The following is a 24,293-nucleotide window of genomic DNA, read 5'->3' on the forward strand; positions in this document are numbered from 1 at the left end:
TGGTTTTTTTTATTACAATTATACACAAATTTTAAGTACAACTGCAATTGGTTTTCATTTTTTGTTAAATATTTTATTTACTAATATTTGAATATGTTATATGTATATTTATTTTTGTGGTTTTTTAATGATTTTTTTACGCTTAGAAGTAGCAATTTAAGTGCAGCCTATTCTAAAAAACTATGGTATGTATTTAAATTCTTCAATATCTTATAACTTATCTTAACTTTCTTAAAATATTTGCAGGGTTTCCCTTGGGGTAGCTGACTAACCCGGCACAACTTTAATCTTGAGACTGCTGCGATATTTGCCCAGTTCCGATTTCAGTTTCATATTCGGCCGCAGCGCATCGGCAAAGTATTCGTCGCACGGCGCATATGTCATATATAGTATAAAATCGGCTGCCTGTAGCCCATCTGGAGTCTGGTAGCATATCTTGGGCAGCAGCAGGCGGCCCTCGTGCTGGCATTCGAGGAGCTTGTGGCCCAAGCTGCCCTCAATGGCCAGCTTCATGTTGGTAACGCCAGGCAGCTTGATGCTGAAAATGGAATGTGAGCCCGTTAATCAGGTTCAATGATGCTGTCAAGCTATTTATACTTGCTGTCCTCGAACTGCACCAGCAGCCTGTGCAAAACCAGTTGGGCGAACAGTCTGATCTCCAGATCCTTGGTCATCGTAAGCGGCAATAGCAGATCGATAATACGCTGCAGCTGCTCGACTTTGATCTGATTGTACTTGCTGAGGCAGTAGATGTGCAGCACGGAGATTAAGGACAGCTGCTGGCAGGCCTTAAGCGCGGCCAACTGCTGCAGACGTTTCAATAGCAGCTCCACGTTGGGCAGACAACGAGCCAACAGGCACTCGTACATATATCGGACATTCTCCCGCTCGTTGGCAGCCAGAAGCGCCAGCCACAACTGATCCGACCAGAAACTAGAACTTTTGAATGTGATCCTCAGCAATGCCCTGGCGATACGCATTTTAATGCGATGCTCCTTGGAGTTCTCCTGATAATTCTGTTTCTTCTCGGTCATCTCGTTGTTGATGCGCAGCAGTTCCTCTAGAAGTGGGTTCGTATCGGTTTTACCTTCAATAACAAAATTAATATAACTATCGCGTTTTCTACAGCTGGTAAAGAAATAATTATACTGATTGATCAGATAACCATATTCGATGCTGTGTGAGTACGGAGAATTAATTAAGATTGAAATGGGAACTTCTCTACTCACCATTTTTCGCCAGAGAGTGGATTGCCCGAGAGTATGCCGCGTATAAGCAGCGCTGTGGGCACACTCTTTGTGCAGCACAGGACGTTTATGTTCAGGAACTGGCTGGCTTCGAGCAGCTCGTTTAGGATCTGATCGCTTTCCTCAATGGGCCAATGCGTAGAGGCGTACTTCACAATGGCCGTGGCGCTGCAAGAGGGTAAGTGGAAACAACTGAAACAACTTGACTGATCGACTAAATGATACCCTGTTTCCAGTCAACTTTTCTTAATCTGTGTATACTAAAAGACTGTTGAAATGGGAAGCAGTTTGAACTCTGAGATCGCCCCGTTTATACAGACGGATGGGAAGTTCGTTTCGTATCCAATATTAAGAGTGAGACTTACACCAAAACACTGTCCGGATATTGTTTTAGATATGCCATTAGGGATTTAAGTATGCTCTCATCCTCTAATCTAGCCTCGATATTGTTTAATAAAGTCGCTATACGTTGGGCTGTTAGAATGGTGCCTTGACTAAGTAAGTCGCCGGGCTTGATGCTCATCTCGTCCAATTGCTTCCAACTAATGAGTTTCTCACAAGTAAACCAATCGACAGCTCGGTGCTGCACAAAACTGATCTCCTCATCCGTTTCACATTTGAGCTTTTCGACAAGATATTGCTGCAGTTCTTTAAGATCTGTTATACGTTCGAGCACATCTATGTTTAAATCATAGATCTCCTGATAAAAGTCGAGAATATGCATTCGCTCACTGGGACACTCGAGTTTCAAGCTGAAAAAGAAAGAGAATAGACGCCACCAGCCATGCTGAGCCCTGGGCAATTGGCTCAGTTGCTTATGCAGCTCGATTCCTACCTTGACATCTAAACAGATAATACAGTTCAATTAAAACTAGATAATTCAAACTATGGTTGCTTTTACCTGTGCGAAAAATCATCGTGAACAGGGCTTTGTCGAAATAGACCATTTCCTCAGTTATATTTGTGCAGCTCGTAATTTTTGCTGTAAAACGTTTGTGATCCCTACAAAAATTATCACTAGTGCTGCAAAGTGCCTTCATAAACTGTATATAATCGCCCAGAGAGAAGCTCTCAATTGTGGGCTGAAATAAAAATAGTGTGAAGTTATTAATAGGCGGTGAATTTTCTGCCCGTGAGCGATAATATCTCATAATCTCATATTAATTAATTTAAAGGTAAAAAGTTCACCTATATATCTCCTTGGTTTCGACTAGGCGTTCATCATCAGTCAGTCAATCAAACAATCAGAAAAAACGATAGAGATTAATACCAAAAAATTGTTCTCTTATTTACAAAATATCGATTATAAGACCATTTTGCAAATATTGTTCCGCATTTTATGAAACCTAACCTCAAAACCCTATACACAAAACTTCAAAAGCGCATAACCTCAATTTGAAATAGGCTCAAACTCACCTCGAATATGTCTAACATGTGATTTTGCGCCTTATAACGCAGAGTGTGAATATATTAAAAGGTGGTAGATTTTCTGAGAAATTTCACCTTTATATCTCTAATGGTTTGGGCTAGGCGTTCGTCATCAGTCAGTCAATCAACTAATCAGAGAAAACGGATAGAGGTTTATCCCAAACAGTTGCTCTATCGATTATAAGACCCTTTTGCAACACACTTTTCCGTATTTTATGAAACCTAACCTCAAAACCTTATACACATAACCTCAAAAGCGCATAACCTCAATTTGGAGCGGGCTCAAACTCACCTCGAATATGTCAAACATGCGATTTTGCGCCTCATAACGGAGAGTTTCATGCTGCAACGACCTGACACGTCCACAAATCTTCAAGAGCAAGCTCTTGGCCACATGCGGCTGGCGAGGATGCATGCTGCGCAGCCAGTGGAGCAGCGGCAGACTTTGCCAGGGTACAGTGACCAGCGACTCGAGGAACTGCAGCGTGCCACTATTCTGGACAAACGCCTTGATATTCAGCTCCGGCAGCATGTAATCCTCGGCATCGTACAGCTCAGTTTTGTTGGTGGCATCCAGGAATTTGGTCAGCAGATTGACACGACGCAGCTCCGTGATGTTGGAGTGTAGCAGAAAGTATTCCAGAGTCCAGCGCACGACAAACTGGTTTTGATTATCGAGTAGTCTCAGATACAGGATTTCCAGCCAGCTGAGCCAATCGTTGTCCTGGCTGCTTGCCACAAAGCGTGGCAGGTGGCCGCTCAGCATGGGCAGCACCAAGTGCGAATCCTGCTGCTCCAGCTGCTCCATGATGACTATATAGGCCGGCCAGTGGGGCTCCACGCACTTCAGCGCCTCCTGCACCTGCGGACAGTCCTTGTCGCAATCCTTATTATTCTCATGGCACTTCTCTATGCTGAGCAGCAGCTTCCGCATTATGGAATAGGCCAGCTGGCGGTTCTCGCTCAGCTCCGACTGCAACAGATTCTGGATCACTGTGAACAGCTGCGGCGAGCAGGTGCACTCCAGCCCGAGCTCTCGCACAAAGTCATCTAACAGATGCTCCAGTATTTGGCCAGCATGCGGATGCAGTTGCGCGCCCGCCAGCTGATCCCCCTCGGCGCCTATGGATTCGCACAGCGATATCGAGGAGAGTTTGCGGAGCAGACACAATCCCGGCCAGGGAAATTGACGTGCATGCGCCTGGACAGCGTCAAGCACCTTGGAGATCTGCTCCCGATTCACATGCTCGTTGCCCCTGTCCGCGATCACCACCGAGATGAGCTTGTCATAGAGCTTGGTGCCAAACTTGACCTCGTGGCTGCTATTCAGCTGGCTGTAGATGCTCTGCAGGACACGCTTCAGTGCCTCCTCGTTGCCCTTCACCTTGTGTATGTCGATGAGGTCGCACAGCATGTTGTCCATTTCCACATTTTCTCCATTTTCCAGCTGGCCATTTTCCTCTGGCTTTTGTATTTGCATTTTTTTGTCTTCTAAATGATGGCAACTGTTCTTAGCTTATGCACCAAAACTGTGTTTATATCCTATACAAAAATATAAATATATGTATATAAGTTTTCGACTTAAACTTATAGGGCACAATATTTTTAGTTTTGACTCAAATTTCAATGGGAAATTTAACCATTCTTTGCATTCGGTTTTCGTAAAATTTTGGCAAGAATTCTTTTAAATATATTTATCTTTTCTTATCCACATCGAATCCACTTTATATATTACGAGCGCGTAATCCCCGATATTGCCTGTGCTAAGATTTGGCCGAATTATAGGGGTGGGAAATTTTGACCTAAGTGTGTATTGGATATTTGAGGGTAACATTTTCACATGAATTTTGAGCAAGAACAATTTTGCCAGATTTAGATCAACCAATGGACAAAGACCTAAACATCGTGAAAATCGGATGAGATTTGACCGAGTTATGGAAGTGGAAAATTTCGAACTATGTCTATATAGGATAATAGCGGGGGGTATACCCCCTCTCAAAGATATTTGAAAATTAGTTTTAAACCATGGTAATCAAACAACTTTCACACAAACGTTTTCCGCCAATTTACCATGGTTGCGGGCGAAATTTTCCAAATCCTGAAACACGTAGAATCACTCTTTCCACCCAGGAAGCTTTTATTTTGCGAGAAGTGTGAAACACGTTTCAGATGTTTTCCATACAGATCCTTGGAAATGAATTTGAGCGCAACACGTCTTTGACCCCCATTTCCACCAAGGAAGAATGAATTTATCGAAAAGTGTGAAACACCCCTCTTTTGAACAAAGATCTTTGAAAATGAGGCCGATCGGATGATAAACCCCGTCTTAACGTGCACCTTCATCACATAATGTAACTGCAGTGAAAATTGCAGATTCCTAGCTCTAACGGTATGGGCTGTGCGTTGACCACCAATCAGTCAGTCAGTCAATCAGTCAGTCTGTCAGGACAAAGAGTTTTATATATAGAGATAAATCTCTAATGGAAGCATTGGCAAATGGAGCCCAATGAATGAATCGGGTTGTTCTCAAGTTAAACTCTTTTTGACAAATTCCCTAACTCATCTGCTTTCCACCCACATTACCCAAATGTTCAAGTTCATTGAACGCTGCACCTCTTAACCCCAGCGCCCAGTTTGGATTAGTTCTATGCACTTATTCTGGAGCGGCTACACTTTGCATCTTTGCCGCTGCTGCTGCTGCTGCTGCTGTGGTGATTTCTAATTGCCCAGGCAACCCTTGGCAAGTGGTTGCGCCCACAACAGCTTTGACCCCAATCCCAAATGAGTGAAGTAATGAATGATTTAATGTGCTTGCGGGGCGGGGTAGGGCAGGGAAGGGCTATGCGTATTACGCAGCGGCAGCGGAAATGCCAGCGCCATGTGGATCACAACGGTAAAGTGGGCAGCGAAAGAGTGCGCGAGAGTGGGAGTCCAAGTGGGAGAGAGTGTGTAAAGAGAGCGCACCAAGCGCAGGTCAACAAGAAAATGCAATTAAAGTGTCTCCAAAAAGGCAAAGAACACGCTCCGTATTGAGCATTTGCGAGAGTTGCTCCAAATGTTTGAACAGTAGCTGTGCTGAGTCTGCACGTTAACTAGATAAGCCAGCAACAGCAAAGGCTGCTCTCGCCGGTTTTGCCTTGCACTTGATTCCTTTCGATATTCGAACATGCTTGCAGCGGTACTTTGTCGAAAGAACTGTAATTTGTTCTCGTGTCTTCTCGTCGCGCAAAATAAAGCGTCTTTTTTAGTTGTGTGTCAAAAGTTAAACGTACAAAATTGCATGGTGAAAATAATTAATAAACAAATGTAGCAATAATAATTAATGTCTTAATATATTTTAGCCACATCTATTTGCCATGTTTTACAACATTCAAAGCAGCCGTCGCGCATAGAAAGATAAGCCTGTCCAACAAGTTTTCCATGCAGAGTTCTGACCAGCTCCCATGGCTGTTGCTGTTGTTGTTGTTGTTGTTGTTGCTCCATTGTTTACAAACGGTTCCATTTGACTGCAGCTGCAGACGCAACCGAGCAAAAGAATGAGAGAGGAAGAGCGAATGCGGGAGAGAGCGTCTGTGAGAGTAAGAGAGAGAGAGAGAGAGAGAGGCAGAACGTGATCGTAAACAGAAATGTGAGCGTTAGAGCTTGGCTGGGCTCTGCCTTAACGCTCGCGCGTGAACTTGCCACAACTTGGGGCAGCAAAATTGCTGCTGCCGCAACTTTGGACATTTCAGTTAACGTTCATCCGTCAAGCGCGTCGTTTGGTTATATAAAAAAAAAAGAAAAGCCGTTGAAAATTGAAAATCGCTGTCGCTGCATTTTGTGCATTTCCACTTAAACAGCTGCCCAGCCGCAGAAATGACATAAAGAAAAGAACAATTTATGTGAAACGAACGCGACTTGCCACATGCCACAAAACGCTGACCGCTCAATTGTCTTAAAATTCACTTAATTAATTAAGAAACACCCACAACAACAGCGAAATGGGGCGCTGTTTCAATCACAAGTTTGTGCTCAACTTTTGCAACCTTCTGTTTTTGGTAAGTCTTGCAGAGGTATACATAGATATACTATATATACTATATATATATATATAGATGAGGTGAAATCTAGGCCCTATACTCGTCACAAGCTGCCCAAATTACCTGTGTAAAACTCCATTTGTTTCAGTTCAGTTGGGTGTAAACTAAGGGGTACCATGGTTATATGATGAAGTTTACAAGAATATTTTCAAAATTAAAAAAAAAACACTTGAGAGTTAGGACATAATCGCCCTTTATAGCCCGGACGGGCAAATAAAACACCTCCATCGGTCGGTTATGCTATTAGAAAATTGTGTTTTCTAACTAGGCTTCAAACATTTAATTTTCATAATATTGTATTGTATTAAACAATTAGGAAGACACTCATTTCTGTCGACCAATAATAAATAAATAATGTTTTCCCTTACGAACTTCACATAAAATTAAGAACTGGAATAGTTCCTGATGAAAGAAGTCTAAAAAGAAGTCAGGAATAAGGTAAATAAAAAGCACTGTGATACCTTGGCCAGTTTCTAAGAAACCTAAAGGGTTTCTGGCCTGCGATTTGAACCAGCAACTTCTCTAATAAGTTATCTCACCGTAAAGTAACGAGGACTTCTCTAAAACTAAATCAGTTTTCCCAGCTAAGTTAACAAAATAACCACCCAAATAGTTGACATAAGATCAGTTTTTCAACTTATCTTATCTCGGGTCCACTCAACTCCTATCTTCCCGCCACACACCTGAGTTTGTTAGAGCATACGCTCTTCGTCTCTCTTGCATTTTACACTATTTTGCTTGCTCGATTTTGTTGTATTATTTTATGTTCTGCTTGGCTGATTGAAACTATTTGAATTAGGCAGCTGGGCGGAGGAGTTGGTGGAGGAGGAGTCCAAAAGTTTTTCGCCAACGCTTTTTGGCTGCCAAACGGGCGGACCAAGCGCAGGCGCAGCTTGGCACCAGTAAACAACTCCAGTCAAGGGTATATGACTAGCAGATATCCTGTAGACAGCTTGATGAAAATAACTTAATTTTTATCGCTAGATAACTTTTCTGTCTATAGTCAGATCATTCAGAAATGTTCGAGGCTTAAAGATGATATTCAAATGTTTTGTTATACCAAAAATCAAGACAAAATTGTGGGTTGGTCAGAGTCTCTGAGATCGTGGCATATATCGAGAGGTACAGACGTTTCATCTGAGCAACACCCTCACCATTGGGTACAGGGTATTTGAAAACAGGTAACATCTAATATAGGAAATGGGCAGGGGTTAATGGGGGCAGGCGAGCTCCAACTTCCGTTGCGTGCGCGCAGACCTCATGCTTTTCACACAACAACAACAACAGCAACAACAACAACAATAATAATAATAATAATAGATGTTGTCTTTTGTTTACACACTCTCTCCCTCTCTCTCCCGCTCTCTCGCTCTCTTGCAGCTCTGTGGCACGCTGCTGATTGTGGCAGGCTGTTATCTCTATACGGATAGCAAACGCATTTTGTTGTCACGCCTCCTGGCTGCGCCCAGCGAACAGCTGAACGCCCTGCCCCAGCCGCTGCTCTACTACATCGCACTGGGTCTGGCCATAGCCGGATTTGCGGCTGTGCTGGCCGCGGTGCTGGGCTTCTGGGCGAGCTGCCTGCACACCTACTGCTTCCTCAGCATCTACTTTCTGAGCGTGGTGGTGCTGCTGCTGGCGGAGTCTGTCATTTGCCTGGCCATCACACTCTGGCCGCACTGCCTGGGCATCAGCTTGGACGAGGGGCAGATGGTGAAGGCGCTGCAGCGCAATTATGGCGTGCCCGGCCAGGAGCAGTTCACTAATGCCATGGACCTGGCCCAAACCCGTTTCGGATGCTGCGGCATGAGAAGTTCCTTGGACTACGATAACTCGTTGTGGCGCCTCCAGAGCTATGGCCAGCGCAACTGGCCCGTTCCGCTCAGCTGTTGCGTGCTGGCCAATGCGCCACAGCCGCTGGCCTTTCTCGATCCCAAGCCCGCCAATGAGACGCAGTGTCAGGCGCTGGAACGGTCCGTCTACGAGCGGGAGCGCTACACAGAATCCTGCCTGGTGCATCTGGATGGCTGGTATCGCGAGCAGTATGGCATTTTTCTGGCCGCCAGTCTTGTCCTGGCGCTGGTCGAGTTCAGTGTGCTGCTGGGCATTATACTCACCTGCACGGGCATTGCGTCCCGGCGCGCCAGACTGGACAGTGGTCCGCGCTCCCAGGCATTCAGCCAGAAGGGCAGACGCCGCACCACGGCCAAGTCGCGCCAGGCGCTCGTCGACAACATTTACGAGTCGGAGGTGCAGCTGCGCGGCCATGGCCAAAGTGGCGGCATGTGCCTGGGCTCGGACAGCCGGCATGTGAGCAGCGAGGACTTCAAGGAGCTGTACGTCCAGCCCAGGGATCTCTACAAGCAGCGCCATAACACGACCTTCAAGCCCATTGCCAGCGACTATCAGACGCCAGCGCGCAGCTACTTGGTCTAGGAGGCGCCCCCGGAACAGGTGAGCGGACTCTTCAAACCTTTTTACGCCCCATTTAAAATGCATAGGGACTTGCAAAATGATATAAAACATTATTATTATCATAATAGGCACATCAAAACTAACATCTTTAAAGTAGATTCACAGATTTGATTTAAGGTACATGGCACAATACTAAAGACTAAACGAACGAAATTTTCTTAATTATTCTCTTTGAAGCTCCTGCACAACTGGAACCACATACATATAAAAACCAAAGTATTAAACAAACACGTAAAATAAAGTACTTTAACTAATGCGTTAAATCACAATCGAAAAACCTGAGACTTTACAGGGTATAAACTAACTGAAGTTAATGTTATAGGGTATGCATTATGGCACCTTAAATAAAGCAGAGCTAGTCGCACTCGGGTTAATCATTTAACAAAGATAACGTCACCCTATAACATAAGCCTGAGTCTGTACAGGGTATAAATGAAGTAAAGTATAGGGTATACAACAGAGAGCTAGTGTATATAAAGCAGAGCTGGCAGTACTTGGAATAGTCAATTGACAGACAACATCAACATCGTCTCTGGAGCTCGTTAAGCCTGAGTCTGTACAGGGTATAAAGGAAGTAAAGTATAGAGTATACAACAGAGAGGTAGTGTATATAAAGAGCTGGCAGAACTTGGAAATATCAATTGACATCGTCTCTGGAGCACGTTAAGCCTGTGTCTAAAAAGGGAATAAATTCGGTAAATAATAGGGTATACACAAGAGAAGGCTCAATCATTTAACGTAGACAACATCATCGTCACTGGAATCGCTCAGCGTGTGAATGCGCCGCCGCTTGCTCCTGACAACTGGCGGCTTCTGGTCGATTGGGGCGCCACGACGTCTCTGGCGTCGCTGCTCCTTCAGAATGCGCTCGGCACGCTCCAGCGGGCACTCGGATAGGTCGTGCTTCTCATCCGCCTCGCTCTCATCACTCACCACAAACGAGCAGGGATAATATTGCGATGGCTCCGCCTCCACGGGCTGGGAGAAAATCGATTCATCGTGGAATGCACGCGGTGCAGGCATTTTAAAGGCACCCGGACGATGCACTGGACTCCTGGCAAAGACATAGACATGGTATCAGTTGGGTAAATGGCAACTCAGGCGAGCCAAGACTTACTTCATCGCCTGCAGGTACATGGCATGTGTCGTGGTATCGTTGTGCCCTTCATCCTCGCTGGACACAATAACGGAGTCCCTGAGGTAAGCGCCGTAGGTGCGTTCCGCATCCTCATCTTCCTCGTGATCGGAGCCACTTTGCTCCGCCTCCTGCAAGACGAACGCATTGAACCTGGCGCGTTTGCGACGCGGCGGCGTCACCAGCTCCTGCTAAACATAAGGAATTATTGGACATGGAACTAATGAGGGATTTGGTGCACTTACCAGCTGAGTGGCGGGCACCTGCTCAAAGCTGTCCTCCGCCATAAGCTGCGTGGCGAGCACGCACTTTGACTCATCCTTGGCCTGCTCCTGCTCCTCCTCATCCACTTCGTCGAATGTGTCATAGATCTTGCGCTTAGCTGGCCGGCGTCGCACAATTGGTGAATCCTCCTCTTCCTGGCCAGGCGCGGCACCAGCTTCAGCTCCATTAACAGCTGCCAAGCTGGTCATCCGATGTATACGTTGCGCCTCCTTGGACAGGTGACCACGCCCCCGCATGCTGCGCAGATAATTCTCAAAAATGCTGGGCGATTTCTCCTGGCCAACGGGCGCACTGGCCCGCACCGGCGAGTGTTCAGCGGGCACAGCAACTGTGGACTTGGCAGCCAGTTTGGCGGCTAAGCTTTTGGCTGCAGCAGGCGCTGTTGTTGTGGGTTTGCAGGGCGACGTGGAGTCCTCCGAGAACAGATCAGGCGATAGGTTGCGCGGCGTGATTGCCGCTGACAAGGCGAGCGGCTGATTCTCCTGTTGCTGCAGCAGCTGCTCCTCGGGCAGCGGTTCTAAGAAATCATTGAGATCGATGTCGTGTGCCTCCGGCATGGTTTCAGCGGCTTTGGGCTGGCATTCTTGCTGCTGCTGATTGGCCAGTTCATCAAATGTGGACAGATCTTCATCTAGCTCTGCCAGCAGCGAGTGCTTGTCCAGCTTTTTGTTGAGTGGCGTGCTTGCCGCACTCATCAGGCAATTGAGGCGACTCAGATTGGCGCTCAGCTGGCTGGACTCCACCCTGGAGTCATCTTCCAGTGGCAGCTGCTTCACTCGCAGCGGCGTGGAGCTGTGCTCCGCGGTCTGCACCGAGTTCGCCCATTGGCTTTGATAGACAGAAGCGTCTGCCAGCAGCGAGTCCTGCTCCGCCAGCTGCTGCTCCTGCCAATCCTCGTAGATGCCCGTCGACTCGTCGCCCAGCTGCTCCTTCATAGTCTGCTCCAGACGACGCAGCTCCAGCTGCTCCAATTGCTGCTGCAGCAGCTCATGGTTATCCGCACACAGGCCCTGCTCCCGCAGACCCGCAAATATATCCACGCAGTCCGCCTCAAAGCGCTGCTGCTCATCGACTGGCTGCAGCAAATCCTGCAGGGTCAGCTCCGCTCCGCTTGACTCCGGCTGCAGGAGCCGCTCCAGGTGCTCGCCGCAGACCGCCTGCAGCAGCTCGTAGATGCGTCGCGTGCGCTGCTGTCGTGAGTTCAAACGCGCCGCCGGCAGCTGCCGCTGCAGTTGCTCCAGCATCTTGGCATGGATATCGCGCACGAAGCCGACATTGGATTCCAGCAGATAAAGCTTGAGTGCAGCCGGAAGCTGCTTGTCCTGCAGCTGCGCCTGCAAATCCTGATTGCGCTGCGAGTCACTCACCAGCGGTTTTGTGGCCTGCAGCAGGCGCGTAATCTTCCGTAGACGCTGCATCCGTTCCTGGCTGCTGCTTGTTGGGCTGATCGCATCGGCTGGAGCCGTTGCCTCGGGTGGGGTGCCCGGCTGCGTGTCCAGCAGAAAGTTCTTGATCGGCACGCTGTGCCGCGCCGCCTGCTCCTGCAGCAGCTGCTGCGAGGCCGCGCTCGTCTTATAGGTGGGCTCGCCCTGCAGAAACCTGTCCTGGCTTTGTTTAAAATATTTGCGCAGATCCTGGCACCCGACCGTTGCCTGCTTTGGCTGCTTGCCGCGCGCCTTGGACGCAGGCGACGGTGGCTGCGGCTTGACTTGTGCCGGCTCCATGAAACGCTGCTCGCATCGCGGGTGAAACTGCGGCGGCACGAGTCGTGGTGCGTGCTGATACAAAGCGCTTTTGACCAGCGTCGATTGCAAGAGCTTGCGATTCGTTTGATCCTTGTTGGCCAGCATCTCCTTCAGCAGCTGCTGCTCCCGTCCCTCAGTGACCAGCATGACTACGTCGCCCCGCTTCTGCCGGCCCGTGCGTCCAATGCGCTGCACAAAACGTGTCGGGTTCGAACTGCATATATCGAAGCACACAATCAGCTCCACCTCGCCCACGTCGAGGCCCTCCTCGCCAATCGAGGTGGCAACCAGCACATTAGAAATGCCCTGGCGAAAGTCCGACATTATCTGCAGCTGCTCCTTCTGGGTAAGGGCACAAATCCCACTGCCCCCGGAGCTTTGGCCTACAAAGCAACGCGGACGCACCAGCGGCCTGTGCTGCAGCAGTAAACGTTGAATCAGCATCACGGACTCACGATACTCGCAGAAGACAATGGCACGCGAATCGGCATGCGACTGGAATGGCACAAAAGGATTTACATAAGAACCCAAGTAGTTCTTGGAATAAAACACAGACTCACCTCGAAGTGCTGGAGCAGCACCTGACGCGCCTGCTCGTATTTGGGATGTCCAAAGTCCAGGCTTGCAGGCAGCGGCGCCACCTGGCCATTGGTCATGGCGTGCGTGGAAAAGTCGAGGGGATTGGAGCCCAGCTGCTGGCGCACGTGTTCCACTAGCTCCCTGAGCGCCACATCCTTCAGCACAAACTTATCCCGTCCATGCTCGTCCGCATCGAAATTGTTGACAAAGACGCGCAGGCCGTGCCGCTCGAGCAGCTCCATGGCATGATACAGGCTGATGCACATGGCGAAATTGCTGACAATCAGACTATGCTCCGGATGACGTTCCCCGTTGGCGACGCGCTCCTGGAAGCGGCTCTGATCGTACAGCAGATTATTGCGCGAGATGTTGCCACGTGCGCTCTTCAGCACATTTGCCGCAATCAGCTGGCGCAGATAGGGATCGATGATTTCCAGCAGGCGCGCACGCGGCTCCTTGATGCGATCCTTGAGCGGCACAACAATTGTGCGCATGCTGCGTTTATGCACGTATTGCCGCACATCAATCGATTCCTCCCATCGCACCTCCAGATGCGAGATGTACAGATTTCGACACACAGCTGCCACATCGTCCATGGTGCGTCCAGGCGTCGCGGACAGGGCCAGCATGCGGAAGTATGGATTGCGCGCCATGATGGATTCCGTTACCTGTGTGATTGAAGCTAGATTAACAATATGATTGACTGACTCGGAATCAATGAAGCCGTAGGAAACACTTTGCCTAGGCAAAGCCGAGTGTATTGGCTAGCTTTAGCAGCCCCCACCTGTGTGTATGCATATCGTCCTTTGGCCCTGTGCGCCTCATCTACCACCAGCAGCTTGATGGACATGAATGGAAACTGCATGCCATCGCCCGTGTCCAGCATATCCGACTGCACCACCTGAGGCGTGGCGAAGAAGACACGCTTGCTCAGCCACAGCTCAGCGCGCTTGGCACGCGGCAAACGGCCCGTTAGCTCCACCGTATCCTCGGCGGGAAAGGGCATTATCTTCTGACAGGCGGCAATCTGCTGTGAGACCAGGGGACGAGTTGGCGCCATAAAAATCAGCTTGCTCTCGGGATACCAGCGATACAGATTATACATCACCACGGATGCAATGAAGGTCTTGCCCAGTCCCGTAGGCAGCACCACCAGGGTGTTCCGATAGAGCGCCGCCTGGACAATGCTGTGCTGATACGAGCGAAGCGGCAAATTGCTCGGATAGAGCCAATTATCGCCGACGCTCTCATCGAAGCCCTCGAACTCTGGATTAATGTTTGGCAGCTGCTGAGTTGGTGCATCTAGTAGTTTACCCAAGGCTTCATCATTTAATGCCAAATCGAATGTGGCGTCGTCGCCTGGCCAGTCGTTGTTCATGTTTGCATTTAAAATGCAAATAAATTTGTAAACATAAAATTGCAAAACGATAACATATATGTATAAAAAATTGCAAACTTAAACAGCTGTGCAGGTTGCCAGATCGGCTGGGTTTTTGGTATTTTTGAAGCGCGAACTTATCGATACCACTAACAATATGCAGAATACACTGAAATTGTTTTGTTTGTAACAAAGATCAAAGTGCATTAAATATATTTAATGATGTGGCATATTTAGCTTCCATTTAAAATCAAAGTTTAAGCTGTAACAGCACGTTAATCAATTCGATATATCGTTTATGAGTGGCTCTTTGCAGCACTGCTCGCTGTTCGGCCTTTTTTTGGTGTGTGCTAACTGCACTGTGGCAATATACGGTTTACCAAGTACGGTCACACCACGTCAGTGCCGCTTTTTTTTCTGTTGTATGCAGAGCACGTACGCGGTGTTTTTTTATACCCTTTTTGGTGTTTCGTATATTTCACGCGCATATTTACGTTTAATAAACCGAACATTTAACAGACAAGAACTGTGTACGTTTAGTGTTTATTGTGTGTTTAACAAAGTGAGCAAAATTTAAATATAATACATAAAATTGTATGGCTTCCCAATACATTTGTGAGTTTATACGCGCGCGTCCTTTTGGTGTGATCCCAAAACAAACAACAACAAAAAAACAACCCGCTGCGTATGCAAAGTGCAATTGCTTATGTTAAATGTGTTAATTAATTCAAATGCAGCTTATCAAATATTTTCATATACATATTTATTGCGAGTTTCATTTATGCGCTGCTTGAGTTGTTTTTACATTTACCGTTAGGGCCAGTCTCTGGACGCAGTGTGAGTGCGTGTGTGTTGTGTATGTGTGTGTGTGTGTGTGTGCTTGTGTATTGGCTGCAACATTCAACATGTTGCAGTCAAAACAAACGGCAGCCATAAGAAACAACAAGAGCAACAGCAGCAATAATAGCAACAATAACAACAACAACACTGTACAGCGGCAGGGATCGCAGCTTAATTTAATGTTGTTGTTGTTGTTCTTTTTCTATGTTCGCACTCTCAGTGGCCGTCGCTCTCTCACTTTGTGTGTGTGTGTGTTTTTGTCGTGTTTTGTTTTGATTTTTAAACACACACACACGTAGTAGCAGCGGCCGCAATTTTGAACTGATTTCCGTGCTGCTCTTGTTGTTGTTGTTGTTGTTGTTTGCAATCTAATAATTTTGTCGTTGTAGTTGTTTTTGTGCGCGTCGTACTCATTGAAATGACAAACTAATAAAAAAAAATCAAATTGGATTATCGCCAAGCCCCGTGCTAATAATGTTGGGTAAGTGACAAAAGCTGCGCTGTTGCTGCTTCTTATTTGTATACCTCTTTCTCTTTATTTTCTGCTCCTTACTTATTGTGTGTGCGTGTGCGTGTGTCCGTATACCTGTGTGTGTGGGTGGGCGAATCAAGACCTTGGCCATTAACTACTTCACATTGATTGCCGTTCCGTTGCGCTTGTGAACTTTTGCAAGAGCTTTGTAAAAGCTTTCGGGTAAACTAAAAATAGATCAAGCTGCGGACCAGTTTAAGTGGGTCTACTATAACTCCAACAGTAACAACAACAAATAAACAACAACAGTGTTGCTTAATGCGATTATCAAATTGGTGCGAGGGCAGCTTAGCAAAGTCTGAGTCTGCCTCAGACAAAGAAAAGCTAAACACTATGGCACTCAAAAATCTATATAAAAGCTAATGACAGCCATTAAACTGTATGGCAACCCTCGTAACAAAGCAATTCGAAGAGCGCTTGCGAAACGGCGATTGCAGTTTGTTGTTGTTGTTCTTGTTGCTCTCTAGAAACAATTGCCTGGATTTTCTTTGGAGTTTAGCTCGCATTGCACACTACGACGAATGATGGATGTGCTGCTGCTGTCGACGTCGTCGTCGCCGTCGACGCTGGCAGCGTTTGCTGACTCGAAAAGTTGTCGGTTGAGTTTTTAAGGCTTTGGTTAGGTTAACATTTTATTTGCCTTTTTCTTGTTGACTCTGCTTCTCTCTCTCTCGCTCTTTAGCCCTCTTTTTCGGTCTTTGGCTCGGCTGCTGCTGGTACGCTGCTGTCCTTGCTTGATCCTTTTTTTTTGTAGCTCAGAGAGCGAGAGAGCGGAGTACGTGGAAAGGCAGAGAAAGTGCTCTCTCACATTCCAGCTAACGTTCGATGCGGATGCCGATCAAATCAATCAAATTCACAAAACAGTATTAAAGGAACTAAGAAAAAAATATAAAAGAGAGGAAGAGAGAGAGAACGCGGAAGAGAGAGATGTTTGTTTATTTCGGACAAGATAAGTTGGTCAATGCTTTTATGAGTTTTATAAGGTTAAAAGATATGTTTTAATTATTAATTCTGAAAATGTTACGGCAGTTTAAGGACCTGGCACTTGGGAGCATTACGTGTACAAAAATTGGACATTTGGCATGATATTGGACGGAAAAATTTAGGGCCTGGCCTTATTATAGATTATAAAGTCAAATTTTAGAGGCTAAATATTGAAAAATTATTTGTAAAGATAACAGAAATTCAAGAGGCTCAATCAATGAAGAAAACCCCGAACAACGTGAATGCTTTGAGAAATATGTTATACCAGAAGAATTGCCCGGCGTTGCGCGTATCGGATATGTACTAGTCTTTATGGATTAAAGACTTTACCCATGCTTCGAGTCGCTTCCATAGCTTTGCGCACGCTGTCTCGCTCTCGCACTTTGCACGCTCGAATTCTCTAGCGCTCTCTCTCCCTGTCTGCTGTCTTTGCCTCGAATGTGTCTGCGTCTTGTTGTACCGGAAGTTGCTCTGGCTCAAATGTTGTGTGTGCATGTGTGTGTGTTTTGTCGAGCAAGTGAATGACCCAATTAAGCTGAGCAGCTATAGCCGCAGCTTAGGCTTAGCCGTTGTCTAAGGCCTACACAAATGTAGGTGGCCTAAGCGAGAGATGCGCCGCATTGGGATAGTATTTGACTCCAAAACTGGTTTCGCCTGCAGTTGCAACAACACCAAAAACAACCACAACAACAACAACTGGCAACAGCAGCCGTGTTGCAGCAGCTTCTTTTTAGCCATTTGGCTGTGGCATTTCTGTATTAAATATTTCGCACCATGTTCTGCATTATTTCGATTGCCTGATCCCTGCGGCCTGCGGACTGGCATATTTTGTCGTTGACTCAGTTGAGGTCAATGCTGCCAGCCGTCCGCCTGCTGCCTGCCGTCTGCCGCCTGCCCCTTGCTTGGCCCCGCTTCTACAGCCGCTGCCGCTGGGCGAGCAAACAGGTTTTGCCAAAGCTTTGCTGCTGTTGTCGCTGCTTCTCCCACAGTTTGGGACAGTGAACCCTCGCGTTCAATGCAAGTTGAACCGATGCGAAACATCCCCTCAATAACAACAACAACAACAACAACATCAACAACGACTCGAAGACAGCCCTTGAGCAAAGCTGCAGCTAAAACTGCGCATCACGCAAAAGATGTTGTCTTTATTTATATTGTTATTCTAGTTCTTGATCTATTATTACTTTCTTAACAATTGTTATTATAACACTAGCCTGAGATTCGAACCAACAACCTCTTTTTTCAGCTGCCTAAAAGACTAGGTCAATTGAACAATTCGTTTGACGAGGTCTGCTTTTTCTCTCGCTTAAACATTAAATACACTCAGCGAAAATTAACTTAAGCTTTAAAATGTATGCGTATTTTCCTTAAAATGAAAAACAAAGTTGGATTAAAATCTTTTGGCGGACGTAGCTGAGTAAGCAACGCTTCTTAAAACACAAAATTTGTGGTTCGAATCCTCTGGCTACTCAGTTTCCCCAGAGTAGTTTGGTTGCAAGGAGCAGCTCAATGGAAAGACTGACGATTGGCAAACGCGTGACCCCTGGTTCGACTCCGCCCTGAACCAAACGCATTTTTCGTTATTTTTTGTCGTCAGCGCGTTTAAACTTAATTACAATAATAAAAATATCTTTTATTAGTGAATCTCTTTTCTTTTTTTATTAAATTTAATTTAAGTCTCAAAATGCCAAGCTGGTTTTATATATAAAAAACATACACAATTTTGTTTAAAATTGAAACTCAACTCTTTTTTGCGGTGTATTGTATTCCCTGTGCTGTTGCTGCTGTCGTTTGCTGCGGCTATCCCGAAATTGTATGCCCCATTCCAGGTGTTCGGCAGACGCTGCGTAACAGGCGCTCAGCTGTTGCGATTAGTTGCACGCTGCATGTTGCATATCGAAATTGCCAAGAGCCGCAGCCAAAGCCAGAGACGGCCACGGCAACAGAGACAACGACAACAGCAACAACAACTATTTGCACCGGTTTATGGCTTTCTTCATCAGCGTCAATGCGCCCCCCCCCCCTTCCCCCCATCCTAACACGGTGTGCATTGTTGTGTGCGCGAGTATGTGTGTGTATTGTGGAGCTTTTTTGCTTGCGCTTTCTTTCTAGTCGCCTGTTTCGTTGCCGCTGCTGCCGCAGCGCCAACAGTTGCAGCTGCACTTGCTGCAAAACATCTGCACGCAAACCGAGTGGGGGCGCTCGCGACTCGTTGCAAAAGGGGCGTGGCATTCGTGTATGGGGTGATGTGGGGGTGGGCTTGCCTCGGCGCTGTTAACGTCATTTGAAGATTTTTAAAAGTTTGCTATTCGCGAACTTTAAACTTAATTTAAGTTACTTTTTATCAAATCGATTAAAGTAATTGAGGACTTAGCTGACATAAACTCGGGTCGGATAAGTTTAAAAGACATAGAAAATGCTATGAAAATAGAAGATTTTCTTTAAGGGATGTTAAGGCTCACCTGATGTATGCTTAACTACATTTTGGGAAGAATTTAATTAGGAAGCGAGTCGAAAATTTAAGTGTTGTATGTATATTTATACCCAGCTGAACTAATCTTAAGTGTTGTAAAACGTTTGAATACAAACACTCTTTAAAAAATTTAATTGCAAAATTATAAAAATTCGCGGGCAAAGAGTGCTTTAATCAGCATAAAATCTTAAACAGAACATGAACATGCATACATATATATATATATATTGTATATATATATATATTCAGCGGCGACAATAATATATATATATATATATATATGATATGTACTAACGCTTACATACACATACACTGCAAGAATAAACACATGTACTTTGTGTATATATAAAAAAAAGGCAGCAAAAAGTAAAAAAGGGAAAAATATAAACAAATAATTAACTGACATATCCGTATGCTTATCGCGCAACAAACCACAGCAGCAGCAACACACACACACACAGCTACTCACACACACACACACACACATATACACGCGCGCGCGCCCGAGAATCTGAATTTTGTATCTGACAAAATGCCATAATGAACGTGCTGAGTGGCGTCGTCGACGTCGTCGTTGTTGTCGAGGCCCGAGATACACTCGCACTTGGCTGGCCAGCAACAACAAAAGTATCTACAGCAACAACAAAAGTATCTACAACATCAAACGTGCGTTGCGCCGACGCCAGCAGCAGCAGCGACGGCAGCAGCAGCAGCATTTGCTCTGTACATTTTTTCGGTTAATATAAATCAGTTGGGCGCACACACACACACACACACACACATACACACTTGCAGGTATATATCGTATATACAAATGTATCTGTATGTACTACCTACAATTCGAGGTATAGATAGACATACAGCATAAAGAAACTCGCTTGCTGTCGCTTGTGCTGCGCGTGTTTATGTGTATTATATATATATCTTCGAAGATTTGAGAAACGATTTAGAAAAAAACACACTCTTAGAGACCGAGAGACTGGCGAGGACGGCACGCGTATCTGTCAGATACATTTGCAGCTAGCTGATGAAATATATTTTCTTTGCATGGCCCGTTAACTATGCAATGGTCCAAGGCTCTGTGGCCCAATGAGGCATAACAGGCAAAGGACCCTACGATATCTATATATATAAATACATATATATCTATTATACAATATTGATATAATACACTCGACGAAAAAGTCTAGCATTTTGTGTTGAAAGCAAGCACAAACGTCCTTTCAAGCTTATGAAATCATTGGCTATATTAGAAATGCTTATTTCCACACGCTTTTATATAGACCCGAAGCTAGCTAGCCCATTCATTTTATAGTAAAGAACTCGGGTTTTCGCGCAGTGTACGCTCAGCTGAAACTGGTCTGGATTGCATTTTTTAATAAATCCCAAAGCAGAAATAAACCAACAACAAGTGAAACGTTTGTGCTGATATTTGCCTCAGCGTGGGAATTTTTCTAGTCCAATAACTAAATATACCCTAGACTTGACAAGCATTAGTAGTTGGTAATGATGTTTGTGTTTTGGATAGCTAATGATGCTAAGAGGAAATACAAATTGGAAATATTGAATTGGAAATGAGCTGCAATTGATAAATACTCTTAACTATTACTTTGTATTTTCCAAAGGTCATTAAATATTGATTACATTTCGACTACAGGGTATCTAGCAGTCGAACTCTACCCACCAAAACACTTGAACCCTTGTTATTTTAGGTAATATATATATTGGATCTGGTAACCAGCTATCACTTAGACTATTTACATACCAGGAGCATGCTACATCGTTATGCCAGCCTGAGGTTCGAACCCGGAACTTTACTTTTTATTGTTCAGATACATATACATAAATAATACTCCGAGTGCCATTTCCTGATCATTTAAACACATATTTTATACTAATATCATGTGGCAAATGCTAGAGTTAAGGCTGAAAAAAAAAAAAAAAAGGAAAGCGTATTCAAACTTCGCTCAAGTCTGTTCGCTGCACGCCTTTGTTTTATATATAATAAAATGTGCGTTCGCTGCCTGGTTTTATTTTAAAATTATTTAAATTTCGTTTATAAAAATGATCTCCCGTTTTGTTTTTTTTTTTGGTTTTGGCACAAATGAATTTCCTGCAACATATTTTTTTTTATTCATTTCGAATTGGCTCGACAAATGTGAAACGCGAAACTGGTTTAGACAGCGGGCAACAATTGTTGCCAAAGTTCAGATACTTTTGCTGTACACTGTCTTTGGGGGTGTATAGTGGGGGGTGGGGGGAGAGAGGTTGGTACCAGCTCAATATTTTCATATTCATTCATTAATTTTATGGCATGCCAAAGACGCGACTCGACGCGACGCGATGTTCGCCTTGTTCGCTTTTCTGATGCATAGTAATTATCTTTGAAATGTGTTTTTTTTTTGTTTTTAATTTTTGTGAGGGACTCCGCGACCTGCGCCAGTTAGACTTTCACTTTTCTGTTTTGTTTCAGGCAAACATTTTTTATCTGTTCAAATTACGTAAAGATGAATGCCCGCCCATTGTTTGAACCGGGCTCCGGAATTTGGAGCGGGGGTGCCCCAGGTCGTCGACTTGCAATCTCTCTATCAAAATGCAGCTATGACCAAATCTAGGCTAACTGTGTTTAGCTACGTTCCAGTACGCCGAGAACTATTCAAAGCGACTGATATGAAGATGGACTGTGTACGACATGCACATACAGTTTGTAAGTGTGCACGATACACTCGGAGAAAAATGCAGCTCTAAATTCTAGCATTAATTATGGATGGCCTCTGGGTATTATAGCATCGCACTTAGTCGCATTTGAGTCCCATTCGTTAACGTTAACGCTCCCATTTACACTTATGGGGACAGTTAAATTTTCTTCATTTCCGCTTTGAATTGTATCCGTAAACGTAAACGTTGAATGCTATTACCATTGCACGTCCTAAATTTTAGCACGAATTATGAATGGTATTTGAGTGAATGTATAATGGTGTCGCACTCAGTTTCTCGCCAGCATTTGAATTTCATTCGCTTACATTTTTCGATGCATGCTCCCATTTATTTTCGATTTTTCTTCATTTCCGCTTTGAAATGTATCCGTAAACGTAGTATGCACGCTCTCACTCTCTCGCTTTTATTAATTTAGGTGCATTTGATGTTCTCTTTGTTACCATCTCATTCATTGTTCTGATTCGCTCTCACTCGTTTTCATCCTTTAAAGCGCATTTGATCTTCTCTTTGTTAATGTCACATTTATTATTCCATTTCACATTGTTTCTGTTTTCAGTCTCATCCGCAAGCGTTTAACAGACTATAAATATATTAAGGATTACGCGCTTTCTCCTTCTCTCCCTCTCTCTCTCATCACTTGCGCTTGCCTTCCCGAGAGCGTTAAATATTCTATTAATATTAAATATATTCATCTGCTTTGCATCGCATCCGTAAATGGTTAACGTAGCTGCAATCTATTGTGTGACTGGCGAGCGTAACATATAACAATTAGCTGCCTATATTTGGTTGTTATTTATTATGCATTCGATAAATTTGTCCGATAACTATTCGATAGCTGTCAATTGTCAAAGAAAATGAATTGCGCACACACACCTTCTATGCACATTCACATGTCACAGATTTGAGTTGAGCGCAAAAGAAAAAATTAATTTTTACCTCCAGCTCTGTGTCGAAATCAATCAAGGCCACACACAAAACACACATGCACACATCATGACACATTTCATTGGAAAATGATTGCAGGGAAAACAACAACGACAACAACAGCAGCAGCAGCTCAAAGATGTGGAAAAACAGACCGTAACGAAAATGAAGTCAATTTATAAAAGTCGCCCCAAACTGGACAACAAATAAGCACAACAACAACAACACAACTACAGCCCTGTGTGCGTGTGTGTGTGTGTGTGTGTGTGTCTGTCGGTGCTTTTTACTCCTTTCTGGTTGTCAACGTTAATTAATCAATCATTGTACGCACGTTGGCGGCGCATTAATCATTTTTCCCGTGTTTCTCTAAAACTTAAAATTTCAATTTTCAACTGGCAGCGGCAACCGAAGATTGAAGCATCATCCTTTAGTCATTCAATCAATGTGTATTTTAATTTTTAGAAGGGTATTGTACGATTATAATGCATTCTTAAAGCGACTCGTGATTAATATTAAAAGCCGACTCGACATGGGATCATATAACTATATTATATAGCAACCATATAGACTGATCGCTCGAATATTGAAGCACCTTTAGTCAATCAATCATATTCAATGTGGATTTTATTTGTTATACCTTTTAGTTATACCTTATATTATATATCAGCAATATAGACTGATCGCTCGAAGATTGAAGCATCAATCTTTAGTCATTCAATCAAATTCAATCCATGTTGATTAAGTAGGAGCGCATTGTCAGATTGTAATTCATTGTTAAATGGATGTTCAAAGCAATTCTTGATTAATATCAAAAGCCAGCAAGGCATGGGATCATAGCACTATATTATATAGCGCCATATCAGCATCACCCTTTAGTCATTCAATCACATTCAATCAATGTGGATTTTATTGTTTATGCCCTTCAGTAGGACATTGTCTGATTCTAATGCATTCTTGGATAAATCTTCAAAGCACATCTTGATTAATTGAAAAGTAGAGTCGGAATCGGATCATATAACTATATTATATAGCAGCCATAAGATGAACTCTTTTAACTATGGGAACTATGAGCTTTATGATCTAAATCAAATCGGACAAAAGTCGTATAGGAAGATATCCCACATCCGCTTGGGGTCTGTTAGGGTATTCAATAATCGGCAAGCTGTAGATAACAGTTTTTGGGCTGATATCCTTTTCATAGCTGATGCTGCTCTTGTTCTTCTTCATTTGTCTGCATGAGACGGCACTTTGCATAGCCTTTGTTGTTGCTTTTGTTGGGCATTTGTAAATCAAATTGCATGGAAAACAAAGTGGACAAGCAGGGGCGTAAGTGGGTGCTGTGCAGGAGTGGATGGACCGTTGAGAAGGGGGGGGGGGAGGGGGGTATGCGTTGTATTGGCCCTCAGCATTGAACGTGCGCTGACCCAAGCGGAGTCACAAATGTTTTTGTTTTTGTTTTTTTTTTGCGCAA

General features: G+C 44.8%; 3 protein-coding genes and 1 long non-coding RNA gene across 5 annotated transcripts; 2 read left to right on the forward strand and 2 right to left on the reverse strand.

Moving 5' to 3' along the window:
• Positions 1 to 51: 51 nt before the first annotated feature.
• Positions 52 to 4,271, reverse strand: LOC135426808 (uncharacterized). Its single transcript, XM_064680103.1, has 6 exons — positions 2,968 to 4,271; positions 2,149 to 2,329; positions 1,613 to 2,090; positions 1,230 to 1,415; positions 598 to 1,176; positions 52 to 538 (listed from the first exon to the last, which is right to left on the reverse strand). Exons 1-6 carry the CDS (start codon positions 4,153 to 4,155, stop codon positions 268 to 270), a joined length of 2,883 nt encoding a protein of 960 aa, XP_064536173.1. The 5' UTR covers positions 4,156 to 4,271; the 3' UTR covers positions 52 to 267.
• LOC135426809 (uncharacterized) lies at positions 1,286 to 1,844 on the forward strand. Its single transcript, XR_010435962.1, has 2 exons — positions 1,286 to 1,425; positions 1,484 to 1,844. It is a non-coding gene; the product is annotated as an uncharacterized LOC135426809 (long non-coding RNA).
• A 2,384-nt stretch (positions 4,272 to 6,655) lies between the features above and the next one.
• On the forward strand, positions 6,656 to 9,505 carry Tsp68C (Tetraspanin 68C). The gene is made up of 3 exons (XM_064680095.1): positions 6,656 to 6,712; positions 8,135 to 9,208; positions 9,407 to 9,505. The coding sequence occupies exons 1-2, from the start codon at positions 6,656 to 6,658 to the stop codon at positions 9,188 to 9,190; spliced, it is 1,113 nt and encodes a 370-aa protein (XP_064536165.1). The 3' UTR covers positions 9,191 to 9,208; positions 9,407 to 9,505.
• On the reverse strand, positions 9,260 to 14,447 carry Fancm (FA complementation group M). 2 transcript variants are annotated; one of them, XM_064680102.1, is made up of 5 exons: positions 13,758 to 14,447; positions 12,955 to 13,641; positions 10,610 to 12,889; positions 10,347 to 10,552; positions 9,260 to 10,283 (listed from the first exon to the last, which is right to left on the reverse strand). In XM_064680102.1, the coding sequence occupies exons 1-5, from the start codon at positions 14,349 to 14,351 to the stop codon at positions 9,959 to 9,961; spliced, it is 4,092 nt and encodes a 1,363-aa protein (XP_064536172.1). In that variant the 5' UTR covers positions 14,352 to 14,447; the 3' UTR covers positions 9,260 to 9,958. The 2 variants fall into 2 exon arrangements, with proteins under 2 accessions (XP_064536172.1, XP_064536170.1); XM_064680100.1 differs by having other exon boundaries at positions 10,347 to 10,555.
• Between the last annotated feature and the right edge of the window lie 9,846 nt (positions 14,448 to 24,293).

Source organism: Drosophila montana, unplaced genomic scaffold (genome assembly GCF_035044405.1).
Source record: "Drosophila montana isolate Dmon_TW-CO22-7 unplaced genomic scaffold, ASM3504440v1 contig_2081_1, whole genome shotgun sequence".
In the NCBI taxonomy this organism is placed as follows: domain Eukaryota; kingdom Metazoa; phylum Arthropoda; class Insecta; order Diptera; family Drosophilidae; genus Drosophila; species Drosophila montana.

Excerpts from the sequence above, each read along its gene's own strand:
- Fancm (XM_064680100.1), bottom strand. The coding sequence starts at position 14,351 with ATGAACAACGACTGGCCAGGCGACGACGCCACATTCGATTTGGCATTA. Across the intron at positions 13,642-13,757 it reads GACGATATGCATACACACAG|GTAACGGAATCCATCATGGC; the intron begins GTGGGGGCTGCT and ends TCAATCACACAG. Across the intron at positions 10,284-10,346 it reads ATGTACCTGCAGGCGATGAA|GAGTCCAGTGCATCGTCCGG; the intron begins GTAAGTCTTGGC and ends TGTCTTTGCCAG.
- Tsp68C (XM_064680095.1), top strand. The coding sequence starts at position 6,656 with ATGGGGCGCTGTTTCAATCACAAGTTTGTGCTCAACTTTTGCAACCTT. Across the intron at positions 6,713-8,134 it reads TTTGCAACCTTCTGTTTTTG|CTCTGTGGCACGCTGCTGAT; the intron begins GTAAGTCTTGCA and ends GCTCTCTTGCAG.
- LOC135426808 (XM_064680103.1), bottom strand. The coding sequence starts at position 4,155 with ATGCAAATACAAAAGCCAGAGGAAAATGGCCAGCTGGAAAATGGAGAA. Across the intron at positions 2,091-2,148 it reads CACGATGATTTTTCGCACAG|ATGTCAAGGTAGGAATCGAG; the intron begins GTAAAAGCAACC and ends TTATCTGTTTAG. Across the intron at positions 539-597 it reads GTGCAGTTCGAGGACAGCAA|CATCAAGCTGCCTGGCGTTA; the intron begins GTATAAATAGCT and ends TTCCATTTTCAG.